General features: G+C 31.8%; 1 protein-coding gene across 4 annotated transcripts in view; it reads left to right on the top strand.

Annotated features, from left to right (window-relative positions):
* Ptpn4 (protein tyrosine phosphatase non-receptor type 4) overlaps positions 1–16,379 on the top strand; it is a 171,741-nt gene that overhangs the window by 102,723 nt on the left and 52,639 nt on the right. For all 4 annotated transcript variants that reach the window (XM_074070542.1, XM_074070541.1, XM_020184859.2 and 1 more), the window contains 3 exons: positions 3,568–3,656; positions 11,399–11,462; positions 14,627–14,799. In XM_074070542.1, coding sequence (XP_073926643.1) covers positions 3,568–3,656; positions 11,399–11,462; positions 14,627–14,799 — 326 coding nt within the window. The remainder of the gene's footprint in view (positions 1–3,567; positions 3,657–11,398; positions 11,463–14,626; positions 14,800–16,379) is intronic.

Here is a 16,379-nt window from a genome sequence, read left to right as displayed (position 1 = left end):
TGACATGACCTGAGTAGTCTTTGATAGCTTCCACGCTGTCTGGTATTTTAAGATATTTCAGGCTTATCTTGTCTATTTTCTGCCACAACTTACATTTAGACTTTTTCCCAAGAAGCCCTGGTTTCTTTTAATGAACAGTATATTTCAGAATCTCAGTCTGGTCTGGATACTGAGAATGCTTATTCCTATTGGGTTGGTTATTTCTAGGCCTTTTAATTGTATTTGTTTCTGTATTTCTGTATTGAGATACATAGAATATTTTGGTTCTTAAAACAATCAAGATTGATTCTAGAATTCACATGTCCCATAATAATTCATTTACTTAATCCCACATTACACTTAAAATGGTTGTTGTACTGTTATCATACCAATAATCACTGGAACAATTAAAATTTCTTACTTAGAAATTTTTATTATCTTTTCCCTTCCATTTTTTATGGTTGCTCTGAGTTTACATTGTCAAGTATATACTCACTGCACGTTATAACCCCTCCCACTTAATTATCATTTAATCTTAGTTGCAAAAGTAGCTATATAATTAAAGCTCATTACATGTCTTTATAATCAGATTATATTGAACTTCTTCTCAAGTAGTGTGTGTGACTGGTTAAGTGTAAGCATAATATTATCACCAGAAATCAATTAAGAAATTCTTATTTGAGAACTGAGCTCTGAAGGAATGTGAAATAATATAATCATTCATTGATATTCAAAGAATTATCTATAGACTGATGCTGATCTGTGAACTGTTTATTACTGGTCTGTAACAAGTTAAATATGCAAATTAATTATAAGCATCTAGAAACATTTATAGCAGTCCAGCATAATGTATGTGATCAGTATGTTTTAGAAACAGATTGAAATTTAAGCAAAATGTAACTGTTCCTTTGCCAAGATTATGTGAAAAACCCTGTTGTATATAGTCTTAACCATTGTTATCTACATGACAGTAATTATATATTTCATGTAATTGATTTAAGAGACAAATATGAGAGAAGCATGTAGGTGTGGGCTCATTGAAGTTTTTACAAAGCTGTTGAATGTTATCTAGACAGGTTCAGTTTGATTTGATTAGGCGGAGAAACACAAGCCAGGCATGAAAATAGCATTAGCAAAACATGGAATTATGGGAACACAAAACACATTATGGAGCTGATGTGGCCTAACTAGAGTAAAAGACTTTTTTACTAGTTAGGAGAAAATAAAATGGGATGAGATGGTTATTTAAAGGACTTCCACACTAAGCTAAGCAACTAAGACATTTTAGTACAAATGGTAGAAAAGAATTTGTTATATAAATGAGATCAAGGCACTGTTCTATACCTAAGCACCCCACAACTGACAAAACAAAGGCCCTACTCTTCATTATTAAGGATGCAGTGAAAAGAAAAATTTGAGTAAATTTGCAGGAAATAAAAGCAAATAAAGTATTTTTTTAATTTTACTTTTGATTTATAATATAGTAATAATATGAGTATTTCATTGTGATGAATTACATGTCATGTGTACAGTGTACCTTGAAAAATTTACCCCTCCATTATTATATAAGATATTTTAAATTAAGGTATTCATTGTATATTTCTGTAGACAGTGGAATTAGTAGCATTTTTGTCCATGAAAAGCATAATACTTCTTTTTTTTGTCCTTTCCCCCTCCCTCCCTCTCTTTCCCTCCCTTTCTTCTCTCTCCCCCCTCTCTCCTTGTCCTGGGGGTGGGGCTGAACTCTGAGACTTGCTAGGCAGGCACTCTACCATTTGAGCCACTCTGCCAACCCTTTTTACTTTATTTTTGATAAAAAAATCTTGCTATATGCCTGAGCCAGCCTGGACTGCAATCCTCCATTTGTGCTTCCCTCATAGCTAGGGTGACAGGTATACAGTAGCCATTGGTTGAGAGGGGATGTCCAGACTTTTTTACCCAGGCTTACCCTGAACTGTCATCCTCTTGATCTCTGCCTCCTATGTAGCTATGATTACAGGCTGGAGCCACTGAGCCCAGCTTCTTTTGTTATCTCTTGGTTACCTCTGCTACTAAAGTCCAGATTCTAATAATTTAAAAATTGAGTTCATATATATGCTTTTACATTTCTTTAAAAACATGTGTTTTACCTATGTAACATCTTGATGGATCTGTCTTTTTATTGAGTTTCAGGCTTCTTTCTAATGGTATTAGTTCTCTTCAAATGCCTGATGAGCCTCAGTTATTCTTGGGTTACTTGAAATGCTGTTTCTCCTTACTTTAGCCTGCCATTGGAGATGATGGAGGAGGGAAGGAATAGTTTGTCTTTTTAATTTTGGAGTTTTTATCCACTCTTAATTCTAAATCCCTGTCCTTTTTGTCCAATGGCTATTTTAGACAGGCTGTACTTTTTTATACCTCACTATAGTCAGGGTATAATGGTGGGTCTGGTAGGAATTATTATCTTAGCTGTTCCCTAAACTGATCATCCTATCAGTAATTTGAGGACCCCTTTTATTTCTCTTTGAACTTTTCTTTTTCTCTCTGTAAATCTGCTCCTTACCCTTTAAGGATTGCTCAAAATGTCTGGTCCAAATATTACAGCTTCTTCTCTTTCCATATGTCTTCTCGGATGTTATGATATTTGGGGCAGAAGGGGAGATAAGAGCATTTATGTAAGCCTTCCATCTTATAAGCTCAGTCTACCGTATTGATCCAAACTTCTAACAGGTGTCCTTTGGAAAATGATTTAAGATTCTGATAATAGTGTATAGTAGTGCTGATTATTTCTAAATGAAAAATGCAACCAGACAAATTAGTATACACTTGCATTTGACCACTTATCTATTATCTTATCTAACAGATTAATATGATATTATTTAAGTAGAAATTATTAAAACTACAGTTTAAAGGTCTCATTCTGGGGACACAATTTTATAAAATCTTGTTTGTTTTCATTAATTAATCCTACTTTCTGTACAAATGAATGGTAGGAAGTAAGACCATGCTTGCTATATTAGGTTTCCTGTATAATATTTCAAGTGAAAAGGTAAAACTACTTCAAAATTGATTAACACCTAAAAAAGTTTTAGTTCTACTCATTCTCTCAATAATACAGCTTAGTTAATTCAAATTGGGTCAGCTAGTATGGAAGCTGTCAACATTCTTCAAGACAGAATTTGAATTTTCTTCTCTAGGGTCTTTGAAACTCTCCAAGAATTGTTCTCTATTATAGAATAGAGATTCGATTATTCATTATTCCCATGATGTTTCTAATGTATTTTATTAGTTACAGAACTTCTCATTCTATTGGAAATATTTTTTATCACAGGTTTCCCTTCACTAGAGTTAATTCCTGTCATAAGTTATGAGAAATCTTAAGATTATTTTTTATTTGGAATATGAATTTTAATGAAATTTAAAATGCAACATTTAAGTTTGATTTGAAGTTTGTCTCTTACTTTTTTAGCGGGTAACGATAATTATTTGTGTTTGTAATTATAGTGAGATTCTATGGTATCTTTGAAAATGTCATGTTGTTTTAAAAAAAAGTCTCTAACAAAGCCCTTTATTTGAAATTTGTCATGCATTTATTTATTTATTTTGAAGGATCAAAGTAACAATGAAATTATGATTGGAGTGATGTCAGGAGGAATTCTGATTTATAAGAACAGGGTACGAATGAATACCTTTCCATGGTAAGAATTTCAGCAATACTTTTGCTTTTGCCACTATGTTACCAAGTGTAATAACTTATATTAAAGAAAGTGAACATTAATCTATTTTAATGTTGTCAAGTTACCTGTGTGGTGAAATTCATACTTTATTCTGCTTATCTATCAGAAGACACCAAAATAATTTGTTCCAAAATGGCTTACTAAAATATTAATTATGAATCTTTATCTTAGAAAATCCCTAAATATGTACTATAGTAATATTAAAATGTTTACTCTGCATCTTCTACCATGCAAAGTTTATTTAAATGCATCCATTGGGATACAATTAGGCATGACTACTGTAACAAAGAGTATTACAGTGATTTAATTGCAAACAAAGCATGATGGCTCCGTGAGGATTCTTTTGTCGTATTACTTTGCAGTCTCTAGCATGTTGTCCTGTCTTCATTGTCCAGGATGAACCACCACCATCACTTCATTATCCAGAATAAGAAAAAAAGAAAGCATTTTCTACTTCCCTTTAAGGGAATAACTTGAAAATTGTAAAAGTCACTTTGGTCATATCACATGTGCATCTAACATTGTGTGTGAGTTTGATGTATTCAAGTTTTTTTTTTGTTTCATTTTATTGTTTTTACATTTACTTACATGTGTACACATTACTGGGCCATCTCCCCCCCTCTTTTTTTAATAAACATGATTTCTTTAGGGGAAGAAACAAAAGCAAAATTAATACATTGTATTAATCCATGTCTTTTAATATCATTTAACAGTGGTAATCGGTCACTTTAATAACACTTCAGTAGAAATATGACAGCTAACAAAAGCAAATTTCTTAGAAGTCTTCCATGACTTCTGTTAGAAAACAAAAAGATAAATTTCCTAGATAGGTCACAAAAACAAATAATGCTATAAAGAATTGACAAAATTGACTTCATCAAAATTGAATACTTCTGTTCTTAAAGAGATACTTAAAATGGAAAAGCAAGAGACAGTCTTTTCCAAAACATGTGTATGCTAAAGGACTTATGTCTAGAATCTACAAAGAATTCTTGTAGCACAGGAATAAGACATCTTGATTTAAATGAATAGGCAAGGTATTTGAATAGACACTTCCACCAAAAAGGGATATACACAGGGCAAATAAACATGTGAAATATTCTTAGCCATCACTGAAATGCAAATTAAAAATACAGTGAACTTTTCTTCTATACCTACTATGTAGAAAAGCAGATAAAAAGACTGACAGTACCAACTGATGGCAAGGAAATGGAACACCTAGAAATATTTTATGTTACTGGTGGGAATGCAAACAAGTACATGAAGTTTGGAAAACAATTTAGCAGTTTCTTTAAAGTTAAAAATAGATTTGCCATATGATCCAGCAATTTTGTTCCTAGATACTTACTCAGAGAAACCACAGTTCTTATAAATATTTGTACATAATATTCATAACTATAGTACTCATGATAACTCAAAATGAAAATCTGTCTTTCAGTTGAGACGATAAATTATGATGTATCTGCACAGTGGAACTCTACTCAGCATTTAAAAGAAATAAACTATTGGTATACTAAAGCATATGGATGACCCTATCCTCAAATCATTATGCCAAGTAGAAGAAGCCAGACACAAAAGACTGCATTACTCTTTATTTCTATTTCTATGAAATTCTAGAACACACAGATTATGGAGGAAAAAGATCAGTGTTTGCCCAAGGGCAGAAAGTAGGAGGAGGCTTAATCCAAAGTGGTCCCAAGGAAACTTTTTGGGGTGATATGATTATTGTGAGTAGTGGTTATACAACTGAACACTTTGTGAAATGTATCTAACTGAACTCATTAGTCACCTGAAATTGGTAAATTGTATTGTTTATGTGACCTATACCTCTATAAAGCTGATAAAATCAAAGATCATTTAGTGTCTCATCTTATCTCTTTGAAATATTTTCTATGTCACTAGCATTGTGGCACATTCAGTAACAAATAACAAGATAATCAAAGACATAGTCCCTGTCTGTAAATGTAGATATTACACACAGAAATTAATTATACTTTCTGTTTTATACTTTATATAAATGTCAAAATCAGAAATAAATTCTTTTCAAATGATAAGTCTTAAAATAATTGATAGGGCTGGTGCAGTGGCTCAAGTGGTAGAGCGCCTGCCTAGCAAGCTCAAGGTCTTGAGTTCGAGCTCCAGTACTGCAAAAAAAAAACAAAACAGTGATAGTTACATTTTCTCTATTTTCAAAATTCTATGTAGTACATAATTTCTTGTTTTTTATTTTATTTTAAAACAAAGATTGCAATGGAAACCAAAAAAAGGATACAATCTATGGAATATTTTACTCCATGATATTTGAGATGGTTTTTATATGATGAATAACAAATTTCTCAGCTGAAAGGGAGCTGTGGAAGGAGGCAGTGAATGTGGAGAACTCACATAATGTAGGCATTCAAGGTAGAAGTAGCAAGCATTTGCAGAAGACTGATGGTAACAAAGAACCTGGCAAGTTCAGGAAATGGTGGGATTTGCTATTTCCTTCCTTCAATTATTTTGATTGAGAAGAGAACTATGAAAAAAAAGGATTTTGGAACTTGTTCCTTAAGGAAGAAACTGAATTCAGATTGTGAGAAATCTTACACATTTTACATGTTATTCCAAGTCTTATCATATGAGTTAAGTTTAAAAACAAGCAAATCAAGAAAAATGATGTGAGCACTGAAGGTACTAATTGGAAAATATTACCCAATGTGAATTTTAAGTTTTCTTTTTTCTCCCTCCTGCCCCCCAAGTTTTATTTTCAAGAATTAAATGAAATAGATGGAATTTAAAGTTGCTAATGGTACTAAGTCTGTCATCATGAAACATGAGGATTTCTTCTGATTCCTAACTCCTCACAACAGCACAAAGTACAGCATTAGTAACATATTTACAAATTGGTAACAAGAAGCCATGAAATGAATGAATATCTTGGATAATCATCAGATTTGTGGTTTCTTTCAGTTCTTAAATTATGGATTTATTTTTACAAAAGCAATAATCTTCTTATAAGTGCCATGTGAATATGAGACCATATCAACCTCATCATGTTATTCAAATTAGCATTCATAGAATTGCCATTGCGTTTAAATTTATATTTTAACAGAGTATATGTATACTTTGGTAAACCATACAAATCACTTTATGAGAAATCATAGAGATAAGATTGGATCATGTACATCTCACCTTTTATTTCATGTTAATATATAAAGTAAGATACTCAGGTAAAAAATGAAATGATGCAGTTATCAGACTTTGCACGAATGAAGAGTTTAGAGAAAATGTGAGTTTTAGAACTGATTGGGAAAAAAATTACTCATGAATTTTATCTGTAGCTTAGAACCCTGCAAGTTTAATGCTATTAGCTTTTTTTTTTTTTGACAATTGAAGGAGAAGAAATATCAGAGAAGTCAAGTGGATCAGAGTTAAATAGTTTTGTATGAATTATGAAGCAGAGCTTTAAACTCATAGCTTTTCATTTAATTCTCTGAAAATTAGACCCGCATGTAGGCAATGCAGTGTACTACAGAAGAAACATGCTCCCTCACCGGTATTCTCTGTGTATGTTGTCCCCAAATTATCCAGCTTAAGTTCATACTTTTTTAAAATGTTGCATAGATTAGGCTGCGTCAAAATGTTAATCAAAAGGCTTCATTAAGATAATGAAAAGAACAACAGAGAATTCTCATTCTCAATCTGATGTGTAAATATCTTAGATGTTTACTCTCCTGTTCTCACAAAAAGGAAAAGCCTGCTAAAAACTGAAAACCAACAACTCTTTTTAGATTCTTCAGAGAATCCAGAATACTGGGCATACTGCTGCTTTGAAAACTATAGATAGATGAATAGAGAATTACGAGCATTGGGAACTGCTACTAGAGTCGGGAACTGTTACTAATGCTTGAAAGGTAGTTGACTGATTGTCATGTAGTAAGTCTGTACTAGATTAAAAAATACAAAACTTCTGGGGGACCCAGCCTTAGGGAAAGCCCTCAAGCTTTCATGAATTTTACCTCTGGTGCCCCTCCATGTTCTTAATAGTGATAGTCAAGGAGCACAGACCACTAAACCACTGAGGCCTAATCACAGGATTAAAGAACGATTCCTCTCCATCCCACTCTTTAACACCCATATCAACAAAGCTGCTGTGTAATCACAGACTACAAGTAAAATAACTGCAAGGCTCAAGCTATTTAAACAGTCTCCAGGGAAACCCAAAAATAAAGATACTAGAGGAAATTGTAACCTGTCACACCTACTGTTTGTTTACAACAAATAGTAAACAGCCTTATGTCTTGCCAGATAAACATAATACTCCAGCTAAAGGGATATTTACCTCAATTCCTTTTACCCAGTATATTGTGTCCAGTATTCAACAACAGATTATAAAGACATGCTGAAAGTCAAAAACACAGAAGAGACAAGGCAAGCTTATGAACCAGATTCAGATATGTCAAAGACTTTAGATTTATCATACCAGGAATTTAAAGTCATTGATATGCAATTAGATTTAGTGCAAAACATGAAAAACATGCAAGAACTGATGAATAGTGTGACGAGAGATGGAATATGAAAGAATCAAACAAATGCTAGAAGTCAAAAACTACAAAAGAAATGAAGAATGCCTTTGATGGTCTCATCATTATATTGTATATAACCAAGAATCAGTGAACTTGAAGGTACATCAGTGTAAACTTCGTAAAATGAAAAGCAAAGGAGGAGAATACCAGAAGAGTAAAGAGAAATGAACAGCAGAAACAATGGGATGGTAGCTTTCAAAATTAACAGCAACTACTAAACCAGAGACCAAGTAATCTCAGAGAATATGAAGCACATTAAACACTCCCAAATCTGTTGCTACACATATCATAGTTGCACTGCAGAAAATGAAAGACAAAGTGTTAAAGAAACAAAACGTCAAGAGTACCTTTTTCACAAAGGAATAAGTAAAAATTACATTGGACTTCTCTTCAAAAACCATGCAAGCAAGAAGAGTAATAGAGTGAAACACTTTTAAAATGCTGAAAGGCTCACCAACCTAGAAGTCTATAATTACCCTTCACAAGCAAAAGAGAAATACTTTCACTGACTATCAAAAATTGAAGGAACTTGTTGTTAGTAGACCTGCCTTATGAGAAATGTTAAAAATTCTTCTGAGAAAAAGAACTTTCAAATTGAGAGAGGTAGATTATCAAAATGGATTGTTAAAATAACTTTATTGATATGATTTACATACTCTACTAGCATATCTAATTCAGTGGTTTGTGCTATATTTACAAGGAATATCACCACCATAATTTACTTTGTTGGCATTTTAAAAATTTTTTTATTTTACTGGTGTTTGAACTCAGGGCTTCACACTTACTAGGCAGGCACTCTACCACTTGAGCCACTCCATCAGCCTTCATAATCCTCTTTTGAATAAGTTTCATTACCACAAAAAAGGTTAGCTTATAATTATTAACTCCCATCTCTACTTCTGCCTTCCACCCACCTCCAGCCTGGACAATTGTGAATCATTTTGTTTCTCTGTAGATGTACCTATTCTGGGTAGTCAGTAAATGAGACCATATACTATGTGCTCGTTTATGACTGACTTCTTTCATTTAACATGCTCTTGAGGTTCATTCAGGTTGTAGCATGTATTAGTACTACGTCCCTTTTGGTTGCTGAATAATATTCATTTATCAATTTCCATCAATTCTGCCTTTTGGTATTAAGAATGATGCTGCTGCTATGAATATCCATGTGTAACTGTTTGTGTGGATTTGTATTTTCTTTTGGACATGTACCTAGAAGTGAAATTTCTGGGTTTGCCATACTTTTTTCAAACACAGCTGCATCACTTTCCATTCCTACTGGCACTGTATGCTGGTTCAATTTCACCATGCTTTCCCCAGCCTTGTTGTTGTCTGTCTTTTTGCTTATAGCCATTCCTGTGGGTGTGAAGTGATCTCTTATTTGCATTTTCTTAATGGCTAATGAAGGTGAACATCTTTTCATGTGGTTATTGTTCACTCATTTATCATCTTTGAATTATTCAAATGGGATTTTAAAATTCAACCTGTATACTGTTTTCAAGAGACATATCAAAAGCATAAAGAAAGAACCTAAGCATTTAGAAAGCAAAGTAGAACAGTTGTAACTTTTATTATCATATAAAATAGATACTATTTTTATTTTAGTTCATTGATTTTTTTCTGAAAAAATTATTATAACTATATGTACAGGATAAAATGCAGAATACATTTATAAGAAAACAAAAGAGACTGCACTGAAGATCATCTGATATAGAGATTTTTATTCATTGTTTGATATTTTTCTGGGATTTGTGAAATTAAGATGATTTAAAACAGGTTTAGATTTTCTTTTGATCATTTAGAAATGAATAGTTTTCTTTATTTTCATTTATTGCTTGTGTGATGGCTCTTACTGGATATTAACTCATAACTTCTAAAATATGTTACCTCTTTATAAGATTTTAAACTGAGATAGCTGGCTTTCTTTCCATAAATACGTTTTGGTGTTTTACTCAGCCTTTTTTTCATTTTCTAAAAATAATTCCCTTTGTTATATGACAAAAGAATTCCCCCATGTTGTTATGTCCTTGTCCAGAGAAAGCTGAAGATATAAAAGTAAAATAAAATTTTTCAAACCTGCTGGCTCCAGGGACTCACGCCTGTAATCCTAGCTACTTCAGAGGCTGAGATCAGGAGGATTGTGGTTCAAGACCAGCCACAGCAAATAGTTCACAAGACTCCATCTCCAAAATAACTAGAGAAAAATGGACTGACTGGAGGCATGACTCAAGCTGTGGTGCACCTGCTTTGCAAGTGTGAGGTTCTGAGTTCAAATCCCAGTTCCACCAAAAAAGAAACCTTTTAAACCTAAAAACTGAACATATCTCTTTTTCCTATGTTAAATAGACATGGATGAACCTGACTTGTGTGTTTGCCTCTTCACTTTGTTGAGCTGTGAGTTTATTCTTCGAGAATGCTCAAGAGTTTCTTGATTGATAGGGCTATGATTCATGAAGATCAAATTGAAGATCAGATCTTACAATTACCATGAAAATATTTATTAGAAAGTTGGATCAGGGTCCCAAAGCAAATTTTGCTTAATAAGATTTGATCTTTTTGACCTCATGACCCTTAGATCTTACGGTTAAAAAAAAATCTGAATATTCCTCTTTCTATGGTTAAAATGAGAAAGATCAATTTGGCTCATACTGATTATACTAATGAATCTTTGAAAACTTGGAGAGTTGCATGAGTTACACATAAGAAAAAAGGCAATATGGATAGTATAGTAAAAATAATTATGCTTTTTTAAATCAAATGTTTTAAGACATTTGCAAAAACTGAAATTTTACATTTTTCTTTAGGTGTGGTTTATGATTTTAAAAAGTAAATAACCATGTTATTGATATTTCTTAAAATTTTAATTTGTGAAATACAAGTATTTCTATAGATACAAAATTGGGAAATGTATAATTCACAATAGATAATTCTGATAAAATTTTTCTCATTTGAGCATATATATTTTAATTAGTTATCAAGGAAGCAGCAAAAACTTTTTATTGTTTGCATGCAAAGAAAATACAATAAAATATTTAGATATTAGTATACACTTAAAATAGATCATTTTGTAATTTTTAAAAATTTAGTAATATATTTATCTTCAGTATTTTAAATACTTCAATTTATTCTTTTGTGCAGGTTGAAAATTGTAAAAATTTCTTTTAAATGCAAGCAGTTTTTTATTCAACTTAGAAAAGAATTGGTGAGTATTGATCTGTAATTATAAATGAAGTCTTTAGATTCCTTGTCATTCCTAACAGAACCTTTTCTACCACTGCAAGTGAAAGTGCAGATAGTACTGTTAGTGACTGGCTACTGAGATAATGAAATCACTTTTTACAACTGGGTGTATTTGTTTCTCTAGTGTGTGGTTCTGATTTAAATTTCTTCTAGATCTCTTCTGCTATTTCTTGGACTTAAAAACTTTTTTTTACACATGATGTTCTTTGTTAAACCCTAGGGTCCATTCATAAAGGCAGTAACTGACCATTTTATATATCCTTTTTCTTTTTTCTACTAATTCTATAGTATCTCCTTTCATAGGTAAGCTTGTTTCATTTTAGGAGAGTTAACTGTTCAGTTTCTATTTTATGAATTTAAACATATTTCCTCCCTTTATTGAGTGGTAATGGCCTTTTTGCCATTTGTTAAGTAAAACAAATTGAGTTTTTATAGAAAATACTGTTAGGAACAATTTAATCTTGTAAATGATTTTGTCTGTTTCATAAAATTAAACTAACCTTGCTGGGTGTGGTGACACATGCCTGTACTCACAGCACTCAGGAGGCAAAGGCAAGAAGATCAAGAGTTCATGGTAAGCCTGGTCCACAGGTGAGACCCTATATCGAAAACCAAAATAAATAAATATAAACAAACTTTTCCTTTAATTTACATTGCATTCTTCTATTAGCAGACAATTTTACCATTTCCAGGTTGGGAATATTATGATTAATGCCACTAGTGAAAATTAGTGTATTTATTTCAATAAATATTTAGAGAAATAAAGTATTATAAATTGTGTCCTCTGGAAATCAGAAAACAAATATTTTACTCTAATTATTGACAGCACTGTAGAAGTCAACTTTTCTGTTTTGCCTCCCATCATAGTATTAGTATTATTAGTAACAACAATAGTTATCTAACATTTACTGAAAACTTTTTTTGTGCCTGGTAACATGAACCATTTTTAAATTACTTAATCTCATACTTATTCTCTGAGGTAATATATTAGTTAGGAGTATGTTTATCTGTTACAAAAACAACAGAAGTCAAGTAGTAATAGTGATTAAACACTGTACAGGTGTACACTGTAGAAGGTCATTTTAATACTTTTTTCTATAAATAGTTGTTTTAAAATACCCAAATGTTCACATAATGTACTTATCTCTCAGCACAGCATTTTGTGTGCATTGTTTACATACTCTCTGGGAAAATTTTAGTTACATTCCAGATACAATTAATAGACTGTCAAATTTACATACAGGCTTTTTAAAAAGTATACCATTTGTCAATAGATTTATATATCCTAGATGTTGCTGACATTGAGAAGCATTAATGCCTCATACTTATTGTGGGACATTGTTATTTTCTATAATGTGTATGTCATATGGTACAACTTGTAAGCTGTTCTGTATGTTGCTCATATAAAACAACTGTTAGCCATAATTAAATATTAATTTTCTGGTAGCCAAAAAGGGATGTTTTAAGCATATTACTTTCTAGCTTGGTAATGTATTACTTACATTTGGGCATTTTACCATGGTGTAATCATGGGAGAAATATCTTCATTAACTTTTGATGGACAAATATTTCTTGATCAAGACATAGAAGAAAATCTTCTTAACCTTAAGAATAATGATAATTTAGACTATGCTAAAATTGACAGCAATCCATCAGAAGCATTTTTAAGATGGAACTGGAGAACATCTTGTTGAGCTAGATAAGCCAAGTTCACAAAGTCAAATATTGCATGGTTTTGCTCAGATGTGGAATCTAGATCTAAAATGATGGTGATAATAATAATGGAATGTGAGTGTAAAAGGGGGACTCTCTTGGGTGAATTCAACTATGATATATTTGACACATTGTAAGAACTTTGTAAATGTCACAATAATAAAAAAAGAAAAAAAGGAGTCTTGTTAATCTTAAAAAAAAGGAGTATGCATTTATGGAATCACCACAGTAAAAATCCCTTGTGCTACTAATGAATGCTAATAAAAATAGTATAAAATCACTAAGAGAGTGAAATTAGCCAAAAATATGTATATAATACCACACACACACATACACATGACTTTTGCTATATGTGCAGTCCAGTAGGAAAATATGCAATGACTTGAATCAAACCACTTCACAAATGAGAATATCCACACAGCAGCCAAACACTTGGGAGGCTGATGCAAGAGGATGATGAGTTCAAAAAAAAAAAAAAGAAAAGAAAAAAACTGCACAGCCATTAGCACGAAAAGATGTTTAACTTCCTTAGTCATCAAGAAGAGGTATGAATTATAACCAAAATGTGCTGCCTCGTTTTACCAAAAAACAGTAAAATGAAAACTTATTATAGGCCAGGGTTGGTGGATATATGAAGTATACACTCCTGTGGGAAGGGATATATATTGACCTAACCTTTTAGAAAACTGTTGAACATTTTCCATTAAAGCTGAACATATGCATATCTATGATCTAGTACCTGTATATACTAGACAGCATATAAGAATATATATACATTATTCTTGTATCCCCAAACTGGAAGCATCTAATGTCTATAAACAGTAGAGAAATAAGCTGTGGTTTATTTGCTAGAGTAGAATACTATGAAGAATGTAAATGATTAAGTCACTAAGATTTTTATTGTGTGAAAATCTGAGCCTTACACTTATGGGTGTACTTTGCTACACATGATATGCTTCGATGAAATTGCTTGATAATTTGTACCAAACTTTTAAAGAAAAATTAAGGAAATTAGTCTAATACTGATTATCTTAAATTTTGAATTTTGTGATAGCATTTGGAGGTGCTGAATATTCTTATTTACTTATTTAAAATCTAGGCAGAATTACAAATCAATAGTCCTACTATAAATTTAATTTAAGGCCCAGAATTGTGTTTTGAATTTTAAACTTACTTTAACTATGATCTAGGGAAGAAATTCCTAAAAGCTGTAAAATTACTAAATGAAGTTCACATTTTACAGATCCTATCATTTATTTTACTGCCTTTTTGTTGAATAAAGGCAGTAAAATAAGATCCTATAGGATTTAGTGCCTGCAGGGTTTGAATAATTTATCTGTCAAAAGCAAATTAAATGGAGCCTTAGATCCTGACATTTTCCTGGTATTCTCTGCATTTTGTCATTTATTACAGCACGAATCTAGAGAAACATTATTGGGATTTAATATGGTGAATTACAGAGCATGTAAAAATTTGTGGAAAGCATGTGTAGAACATCACACATTCTTCCGTTTGGACAGACCACTTTCACCTCAAAAGAATTTTTTTGCACACTATTTTACATTAGGTTCAAAATTCCGGTACTGGTAAGTATTGCTTTTGTTATAAGTCTTTATTGTTGAGTTTTTCCTCTTCCTTTAAAATAAAGGTCTAATCATTGTTACTTCTACAAACATAGAGTCAGAATCCCCATATAGAGATACTACCTGTGTGACTCTTTCAGTAAAAGTTCTTAGTTTCTTGTGATACATGCCAGGCCTGAGAAACCCATTCCATTGACTGTATTGCAGGTTGTTATTTAATTACAGTCTAGACGTGTTATAATTTCCATTATGTCTATTAGATATATATATAGATATAGATATAGATATATATAGATATATAGATATATATAGATAGATAGATATAGATAGATAGATAGATATCTATATATATGAAAACTTTTGTTCTAAGACACACTTATTTTATTTGTAAAAGCCAAGGTATATTCTACATGGATATACAATTTGGAGTTTTTTTTAATCTAGAATTTAGCATGTTTTGGTGTCGTCAAACCCTTTATTGTAGAGTTCAACACAATCATTAGGCAGAATCAGAATTATCTGTTGAACAATAACCCCAAGTTTCTTTTTCTAAAATTGTATTATTCTTTTTTAAAAAACAATTTTTATATTGAAACATAATGGGGTGTGGCATTTCAATTGTACATAATATATAATGATCAGATCAGGGTAATTGGCATATTTATCATCTCAGACATGTATCTTTTCTTTGTGTTAGGAATATTCCAGTCCCTCTCTGCCTAGTTATTTTGAGATTTATAATTAATTATTATCAATCATAGCTACCCTACAGTGCAATATATTACTAGAAGTTGTTGCTCTTATTCAGCCACACCCTTTTTTTATTCTTAGTAACCTTTTATTCCCCTGAAAGCAATATTTTTGGGGGCATAAGTAAATTTGAAGAAGTTCTGATTAATCTTTTCTGTAGAGTTCTTAAAAGGCATAAAAACAATAGTTTAAAGTGGAACCTGATAAGAATAATGTAGAAAAAGTTATTCTTGATCTAATAAGGCAGGTGTTATTCGTTTTTGTCTGTTTCTGTTCACAAAATAAGATTTTTCCATCTTCAGTAAATAAAATCTTTGACCATTACGTGTTAGATTAATTCATGTTACATGTTCATGAGAAAAATGTTTATCTGCACCCCCCCCAAGAAGATTTTTATTATCAACCGCAAATGTTTATAAATACCCAACATGTAATCTCAATAAAAATAACAGCATAAAGCTTAGTACAGGATAGATCACTAAAAATGCTTATCCCTAACCCCAAGAAAAAGTAGTAAAAGTTCATTATTAACAATGAAACAGAATTAGAAAAGTTGTAATCAAATAAAATTTAAAATTACAGCAGATTCTTAGAAACAGAATTAGAAAAATTGTAATCAAAATTAAAAATTACAGCAGATTCTTAAGTGGCTTGATAACCATATTTCAACACTTTCCTCCATATTTCAATACTTTTCACTTTTGTTATTAAAAAAAAACAAGGTGGAGCTGTAGAGTGCCTACCAAGCAAGCATCAGGCCCTGAGTTCAAACCTCAGTATTGAAAAGAAAGGTGGTAGTACTTGCAAATTTAGAGGTAAATAGACTCAGGAAG

Source organism: Castor canadensis, chromosome 4 (assembly GCF_047511655.1).
Source record: "Castor canadensis chromosome 4, mCasCan1.hap1v2, whole genome shotgun sequence".
Lineage (NCBI taxonomy): Eukaryota > Metazoa > Chordata > Mammalia > Rodentia > Castoridae > Castor > Castor canadensis.
The sequence above is the reverse complement of the archived record's forward strand: the minus strand, read 5'-3'. Positions and strand labels throughout refer to the sequence as shown.